The following is a 9,512-nucleotide window of genomic DNA, read 5'->3' as shown; positions in this document are numbered from 1 at the left end:
TCCTATACTTCATTATATTATTAATATGTTTACCCATTCATATTCATATATTTATATGTCCATATATATTTTTAATATTCATATATTTTCATATTTTTAATATATTAATTTTTTATCTTAATTAAATTCGAACACGTGTATTCATTATAGCTAACCTAATTTGAACTTTTTCCATTTCATTTATTATACTTGTCTAACATCTCAGGTTTGACTTGAGCACTTCTATGCAGTCTATGTGTTTCAAAAGAAGTATTTTAACTATGTATATATATATATATATATATATATATATATATATATATATATATATGTACAAGTATGTATGTATGTATGTATGTATGTATGTATGTATGTGTGTGTGTGTATGTATGTATGTATGTATGTATGTATGTGTGTGTGTGTGTGTGTATGTATGTATGTATGTACACACATATTGATGTATGATATATATGGAAAATGTAAATTAAGAGCTTCAATGTCATCATATAAAACATTGAAGTTTCATAACATACTGGTGAGCTACACATGATGCTATATAATACCGACTGGTCAATAAGGTACTACCTTAGATAGAGGTGTTATTGTAACCTGGTCAGTTAGATAACATGCCTGAAATATAGGAGTTATTGAGGATTCATTTGCATGGTAATACAGTAAGACAGAGATGCTAGTATAGCCTTAATCAGTATGGAAACCCACCTGATGGAGAGGTGTTTGCATAGCCTGGTCAGTAAGGTGACCTACCTGAGATAGCTGTTTTAATTTTGCCAAGTTTATATTATAATTCTTACAAACCCTACTACTGTTACTATGGATTATCCTTAAAAGCTGAGTCAAAAGCTTTCTCCAAGTCAACAAAGGCCAAGTACAGAGGTTTATCTTTGGCTATGCATTTCTCCCACATCTGCCTAACCAGAAATATAGCATCAGTGCTGCTTTTCCCTGGCATAAAACCAAACTGCATCTCATCTAAGCTAACTCTCTCCCTAATTACTTGGGCTATGACTTTCCGTAACTTTCATCATCTCATCCAGCAATTTGAAACTACTGTAATTATTTTTCTCAAAGGCATCATCTTTACATTTGTAGCAGTTGACTATGGTTCTGCTACACCAGCCATTGGGTATGACTCCTTCATGAACCAGCTGATTTACAGTATGGGTGACTAGACCATAACCCTCTCTGCCAGATATTTTAAGCATCTCAGCAGTGACTCCAGATGGGCCAGGGGCTTTTCCTGTCTTCATATCCTTAATTGCTTTATCTACCATGGAACTGTCAATTTGGGTAGCCAGTTCTTCAACTGGGTCAACGTTTGGCAGACTACTCCTCCCAGTCATTCTCTACATTCAGCAGTTGTTTCATGATGACATTTCCAAGCCTCTATCTTGGCAGAATCATTACATGTAAGTGCACCAGCATCCATACAGACACATTTCTCTCCTATGACATTGCAATTTTCTCTCACACACTGTCTTGCAATCTGAAACACTTCAGTTCTTTGGCCCTCACATCCCTGAATATAGGTAAGCTTATTCTTTCCTGTTTCTCCCTTGGCTAGACATACTTGTCTCCTAGCATCCCTTCTGGCAATCTGATACAGTTCCCTGCTATATATATATATATATATAGCATATATATATAGCATATATATATATATATCATCATTATCAATCATCATCATCATCGTTTAATATCTGCTTTCCATGCTGGCATGAGTTAGATGGTTTGACTGAGGACTGGCAAGCCAGGAGGCTGCACCAGGCTCCAATCTGATCTGGCAAGGTTTCTACACCTGGAGAGTGTAGTTGGTGCTTTTTATGTGCCACTGACATGGGAGCCAGCCAGGTGGCACTGACATCGGCTATGCTCAAATGATGCTTTTTATGTGCTACTGGCAAGGATGACAATCAGGCGACACTGGCATCAGCCATGCTCAAATGGTGCTTTTTACATGCCATTGGTTTGGGAGCTAGTCAGGCAGCACTTGCATCGGCCACAACTACAACTTCATTTGGCTCAACAGGTTTGCTCAAGCACAGCATATTGCCCGATGATAGAAGTGTACTTTTAAACAGGCCAATTATGCGATACTGGCATTGGCTACGGCTACAGTCTCACTTGGCTTGCCAGGTCTTCTCAAGCACAACATATCTCCAAAGGTCTTGGTTGCTTTTCATTGCCTCTGTGAAACCCAACGTTCAAAAGTCATGCTTCACCACCTCCTCCCATGTCTTCCTGGGTCTACCTCTTTCACAAGTTCCCTCTGTTAGGGTGTGACAATTCACACAGCTGTCCTCATCCATATGTAACACATGACCATTCCAGCACAGTCATTGCACACCACATCTGATGCTTCTTATGTCTAACTTTTCTCTCAGGGCAAATACATTCTGCTTTGTATGTACACTGACATTACACATCCAGCGGAACATACTGGCTTCATTTCTCTCAAGCCTACACATGTCCTCAGCAGTTACAGCCCATACAGTCACAGGCATCATACAGTCTACTTTTCACACTGAGTGAGAGGCTTTTTGTTACCAGCAGAGGTAGGAGCTCTCTGAACTTTATCCAGCCTATTCTTATTCTAGTAGCTATGCTCTCAGAGCATCAACCCACCGCTACTGACTTTGTCACTTAGGTAACAGAAACTATCAACTACCTCTAGTTTTTTCCCCTGGCATGTGATGGAATCTGTTTTCTGTACATCTTCGGTGTTTATTGCCTTTGTGCATCTGCCACACACAAAAATTATCTTCCCAGTTAACCTTCCTTTGATATTTCTGCACCTCTTATGCATCCATAGCTTACACTGGGTACATGTCATGGCGTTTCTAATTACACTTTTTCTACAGGTTGAGCAAGGCCATCTACCTGAAGGGCTTTTGTGAATTATCTGCCTTTCTACTTACTAAAGACTTTATATATATATATATATATATATATATATATATATATATATATATATATAGGAGAATTTACGAAAAAAAACAACAACAGATGAGGACAGGTGGTGTAGATAACAAAAGGATGTATTAGTTTAACGCTCGGGAATACAGAAAGTCTTTAACGTTTCGAGCTACGCTCTTCAACAGAAAGAATACGGAGAAAACAAAGAGAAAAACATGGAGAAAAAAATTGAATGGTTTGGTCAGCGATCTGTGAAAGTATTTCCTGTTACTTCATATCTGCAAGGCCATAAGTCTTAAGAATGTTCCTTCCATTACATTCAAACATTGCATAGAGCTAGTCCTTATACTCATTAAACTTTTTCATCTCTTTCTCTCTCTCAGTCTCTCTCTCCTCTTTTTCCTCACCCCGAGCAATAACTCATAATTAAAAACATGGTAGAAGAGCAGTCCCTCTGACCCTGCCAACTACTGTACTATGACACTCTCTTCCAGCATTTCAAAGTGATGATAAAACTATTAACAACAATCTGTTTCAATCTCTCTCTCTCTCTCTCTCTCTCTCTCTCCCTCTATCTATCTATCTCTTCCTCACCTTTGTCACCAACAGTTTAATTTTTATACTATCAGCTCTTTTGGAGATCTGTAATATATTTTCCACCCCAGAGAGCACATACCTTTTAGAAATTTCATGAAAACATCATTGTTACTCTCACCATGAGCAAGTTATTCAACTGCATCTAGTATGCAAATCTGGTAAAATTCCTTACCTATAGGCTGTACACAACTCTCTTCTTATGAATCAGTGTCTGCATGCCAGATCACAGTACTATGGTAAGTATTAATATTATAACTCTCTTAACTCCCTCTCTATAATTTCTGATATGTCATTCACACTTTTCTTCCTCTACAGTGACAACCTCTGTGATTTCACTATCAGCAACACCCATTCTTATATAGATGATAATACCCTTCATTACTCCTTAACATTCTACACCTATGTCATATACATGCAACCTCGATACAAAAATATCCTCCAATATGGTTGTCAACGTTGTCTACTTTAATGCTACAATGAAAACCACTACACATGTCAAGAGGAAAAACATTAAGCCATGCTAGCACGGAAAGCAGACGTTAAATGAATGAGTCCTCTTAAACATGAATAATATGCAGCTAGACATCACACAGTTACTGAAAATAGCAAGCCTTAGTCTCACTGGGGATCTCTTCATAGTCAAAACTGCATCACAATGCCTGGTTTTCCTTACAAGAGTCAGAAAATACTTGAGCACCTAACAGCTAATGAATTATTAATAAAGCCCAAAAACAGAGTACTGTTTTCTCATCTAGGATAGCACTGCTGCAAGATCCATAGACATCCTAGACCACATCCAGGAAGTAACAGCTACTCCACAGAGTCTTATGAAGTCATTTCCGAATATACTCTGGCTTGCAGACATGTTGTTCCCTTTCAGTATTATTTTTTATACTAATTTTACTGTGTCCTCTGCTGTTTGATGGTGCTGCTGGCTAGTCTCATATCATCTTTCCTCAGCTATTCCTGACTTGCCTATCTCTCTCTTTTTCACTGCCTTTATTGTGACCCCACCCCTACCATCAACTAAATCCAACATTAAACATTATTCTCATTTCTTTTTCTTCAGAATGGTATTCTAGAATTCTCACTCTGCACTTGTCTTTTTTGCAGTCATCAAATTGCAAATATTTAAAAGGAATGTTAGCTACATCAATATCAGTGGTCTCAGAGGTCTTGTGAAGGTGGTGGTCTCAATCCTTTCCACCAAACTAATAAAGTATAAAAAGTAAAATAAAAATGAATTTAATGGAATATGTGACCAAGAATCAAGCCTAGGTTGTAGACCAGGTTTTCTCAAGAGCTTACCATTTGTGAAATACATTAACCATATTAATTATATAATGAAAGGGAAATTGCAAAACTTGGGGCTGATACCTAATTTATGGATTCAGCTGACAAGGAGTTTACCATTTTCTGCTCTATGGAATTCATTGGTAATAGACTATAAAGTAGAAATACCAGTGTTGTTTAGTTAGCACTATAGGTTCTGTTTTAAAGCTCTCAACAGGAAATATAACTTAGATAGTTTATCAAATGGTTTATAAAGAGATATTTTATTAAAAAAAATATGGCCATGAAAAAGATAATGGACAAAATAAACACTTACTGCAATTCATTTCATCACTACCATCACTACAATCATTGATTCTGTCGCATACTTTAGATTCACTATAACAATAATCATTTTTACACTTTCTAGTTCCAATTGGACACTCTGGAATTATAGAAAATAAAAACAGAAGATTTTAAAAACATGTAATTATATGTAAATACTTAAAATCTAAACAAGTTGATGTATTACTTGATTACAATTTTTGCTTTCTATGAATCAAAACAATAAAGGAAACATTTGTCTCAATTATTGACTGTTGTCCAAGCAATATACAAATTATTTTCAAGTTGTTGCAAATCATCCAGTTGTGATCTTTGAATTTAATCTTGTTTAAGAGTGACATCAAATTTTCATGTTTCCTTCATGATCACTGAGTGTCCAGCAGAGATGGAAGCATACTTATTCCTGTTATGCAGTAGAACAACTTTAAGATATCGTTTTGAAGAGTCAATAAAGGGTCCCTATTCTACAGTATTGTAACCAGTGCCCAGATTTTTTTATTAGTCCCAATGGAACTGTACAATAAATCAAAATGTTTTTTAGTGAAATAAGAAACAAATTCTTTTCTGCTGTTATGATGCATGAGGAGCTAAAAGATTTTTGAATTTCAGTTTGGAACCTAAAAGCTCTGCTGACTCCTTTGCAAGCCCTAAGTCCCTCACCAGATTGTTTAATTCACTCTAATTGAATACTTGAGGTTCTTCATCTTCATTACTTCTGAAGTCTTCATTGTTGTTGCTATTTCTGCCTTGTGACTTAGAACTCAAATGTATGTCTTCAAGGTCACCTGCTGGCGATGGGATTGGAACATCTAGTCCATGGGCAACAGGTTGCAATGCAGATGAGAGACTTAGATAAACAATGCTCTTCCCACTCTTCAGATTGTGTTCTTGCACCTTACTTGATCTAAAGTATTAGTAATCACTGTGATTTTACGCTCTTTCCATATCATTGGAATCCCAAAACAAAAGGACTTCTCAGTACATTTTGTCCTTTGATTTAGTTCTTCATCATAAAATAAGCAGGCCTTCTGAGGAGCCCACTTCTCTTAATTTCACACCAAAGTTGGCATAGTAAAAATTTTTGATGGCATTGGTAATGTTTCTCTGATGTAGCTTAGTCATAAATTTGCCACAACTGTAACAAAAGTTATCCAGTCTTTCTGAACATTTATAAGACATCCTTACTTCAAATGATATGGAGGCCTGTAAGGAAAGGGGAAGGGGATTTTTTTAACTGTATATATTTGATTTACCATCAAAATGCATACATATCATTAAAGAAGCAATGAAATATAACTGATGATACAGTAAAACAATATACATAGTATGTATGTTTGTTGGTAGTCCATTGATGTCTGGTGATGACAAAGTCTATGTTCTCAGTGGTGAGAGTAATGTGATTTTGCAGTTCAAAGCTGGAAGCATACAGGCGCTCACAGATATCACAGTGTAATCTGTTGACTAGATTGAGGTGGATGCTGCACTGTGATATTTTTATTTTGCAACATCAAGTCCTCTTCAAAGGCAGTTGCTGCTCCTGAAGTGAGAGACCTCCACATTGAACTGTCTGTGGCAGAAGCTTCAAGTTCATGTGGACCAAAGCTGCTCTATTTGAGGTTGCTTTTTAGAATGTCTTTGTACCTCAGCTTAGGTCTTCCTTGCTTGCATGAGGTCACCACACAACAGCTATCTGGGTACACAGTGGTCAGTTATTCTGATGACATGCCAGTCCAGTGCAAATGAGCCTTCAGCAACATTGGCTTAATGTTTGTTGAACTAGCTCTGTCCAGTACTTCTTGGTTTGTCACCCAGTCCTGCCAGTGAATGCCCATGCCATGATCCTGCATAGTGTCTTTGTGTGAAACTGTTCCAGCTGTTTGATGTGCCAGTGATATGGAGTTCATATTTCACATCTATAGAATAGTGTAGAGATGACAACAGCCATGTCAATTGTCAACCTCATTGACAGTCTGATGCCTTTCTGCTGGAGGACTTTCACTTTCAATCCTCCAAGTGCTTGGCTGGCTTTGTGGATTCTGAATAAGATTTCACTGTCTAATGATGCATTGGCTGAGATTGTGCAACTAAGTACTTGAAACTCTTCACACACTTAAGCTGCACTCTCTCAATGGTGATGTTTGGCTGGAGGTGAATTTGTTCAGAGCTGCTTGGGCTACAACCTCTATTTGCTCAAGAGCTTTGACCCTTCTGCAAGGTAGTTAACAATGGTCTGCAAGTGATTTTTCCTTATGTGCCATAAGGGCAAAGTCATCTGTAAACAGGGCTTCAGTAATGAACTTTTTCACTGTCTTGGTTGAAGCAGAGAGTTGGTGGAGGTCAAAAGCAGAGCTGCTTGAGCAATATCTAATGTATACACCCAGGTCTAAGTCTTTCACTGTGTAAAGTAGGACCTGCGTGAAGAACAAGTTGAACAATGTGGGGGTGAGTATGCAGCATTGTTTCACACCATTGGAGATATTGAAAGAGTTGGTGCAGTCATCATTGCAGAGGACTTGACCAGTGATATTATCATGAAAGAATCTTATCAGTGTAGTGAACGTATGTGGGCAGCCCAGCTTAGTTAGGATTGATCACAAAGCTTCTCTCTTGACTGTGTCAAAAGCTTTGGTCAGGTCTATGAACATGGAATACAAATCTATCTGTTGTTCAATATACTTCTCCTTGACATAACACACACCAAACACCATGTCTATGGCACTGCAGTCAGGATAGAAGCCACACTGAACTTCAGGTAAGTTACTCTCAGAGACGTTGGTGATGAGCTGGTGAAGAGGATGCAGGCCAGGATTTTTCCAGCAATGGAAATCAGGGAAATGCCCCAATTTCTGCAGTCTGATTTGGCCCCTTCGTTCTTGTAGAGTATAACTATGGTGGTGTCTTGAAAGTCAGCTAGTATACACTCTTCCTCCCAATGGATACAAAGATATCATGGAATGCATTGAAACCTATGGTACCAAGTACCTTGTACGGTTTTGCAGGAATTCTATGTGCTCCCAGAGCCTTGCCACAGTTCATTTTTTTATGGCAGTCTTGGCCTCATTTACACTAAGCAGCAAGTCAAGGTCTTTGTGTAGAGTCTTCTGAGGTATTTGCTGCTATGTTTCCTGGTTGACAGTGGACAGCCAGTTTAGGTGTTGGTTCAAGTGCTCCTCTCATCTTGCCCTGATTCGTTCTTTGTTGTTGATGATTGTTGAGCCATCAGCAGATGTCAAGGGTCTGTTCCACTTTTGGAGGGCTGTAGATGGGCTTGATAGCACTGTACAGCATCTTGGAGTTGTTGGTGTCAGTGCAGAGCTGCATTTCTTCAACTTCCTGCTGTCGCCATTAATCTTGCATACTGTGAAGCTTCCTCAGGGGTCTGGCTTGACAGTCCCTCTATTCCTATCTACACCATATGGATTAGTTTGGCTGATTCTGATAATCATGTAAACCTTTCTCTTATCATCTGACTGTGCTTGTATTGCTTTGTTGTCATCATTAAAACAGTCCTGATGAAACTTCCTTTGGGCCTAAAACTATTTTGGCTGTTTTTGAACTGACTTCTTTGAACTGGTTCCACTTTTCCTCTGATCCATCGGTTAGTGGTCCTATTGCCTTGAACTTGATTTCAAGTTTAGGCTGGAACTCTTGCTGGTATTTGGCTGAAAGGAGTTTATGTTGAAGGCAAGTCTAATAAGCTTTGGGCACTTGTGGTGCTGGGGAACCGTATGGATGTTGAGCATGGCTCTTATGAGTCTATGATCTGTCCAGCACTCTGCTCCATGCATTGCTTTGGTGATGAGGATATTACTGCTGTCATGCTGGTGGGTGATAATGTAATCAATGTGGTGCCACTGTTTTGAACGTGCATACATTCATGATGCCTTATACTTAATCAGCCTGCCAGAAGTTGGTGTTGGTAATCAGCAAGTTGTGCTCAATGCATCTGCTCAGCAAAAGAAGTCCATTGCTATTGATTTTCTCATTTCCCTGCTTCCCTATAACTCCTCTCCACTGCTCCTCATCTCTGCTGACTCTGGTGTTGAAGGTGCCTAGTATTACAAGCTTGTCATTAGCAGGCATGTCACATAGAGCAGCATCCAGATCAGCATAGAACTGCTCTCTGATCTCTTCTGTGCACATCGTTGCTGGGACATACACACTCATGATGATAATGAAGTGTTTGTTGCTGACAGGGAGGCAAAGTTTCAGAAGCCTTTCATTTATACTAGTGGGAAGACAGGGAATCTGTTTTAGGAGACTGGACTTGATGGTAAATCCAACTCCATGTATTTTGTCCTCATGTAGAGCCTTACCTTTACAGAAGAATGTATAGCTGCTATCTGATTCTGTCAGCGATCCTTCCCTGGCCTGTTGAGTTTCAA

The 9,512-nt window shown here is 38.6% G+C and overlaps 1 protein-coding gene across 1 annotated transcript in view; it reads right to left on the bottom strand.

Moving 5' to 3' along the window:
- LOC106884077 (MAM and LDL-receptor class A domain-containing protein 2) overlaps positions 1 to 9,512 on the bottom strand; it is a 161,947-nt gene that overhangs the window by 68,309 nt on the left and 84,126 nt on the right. Inside the window, exon 19 of the mRNA XM_089348673.1 lies at positions 5,120 to 5,227. Within this exon, the coding sequence (XP_089204799.1) occupies positions 5,120 to 5,227 (108 nt within the window). The remainder of the gene's footprint in view (positions 1 to 5,119; positions 5,228 to 9,512) is intronic.

This window comes from Octopus bimaculoides, chromosome 3, assembly GCF_046866305.1.
Source record: "Octopus bimaculoides isolate indiv1 chromosome 3, ASM4686630v1, whole genome shotgun sequence".
Classification (NCBI taxonomy): domain Eukaryota; kingdom Metazoa; phylum Mollusca; class Cephalopoda; order Octopoda; family Octopodidae; genus Octopus; species Octopus bimaculoides.
This window is presented reverse-complemented; position numbering and strand designations above follow the sequence as displayed.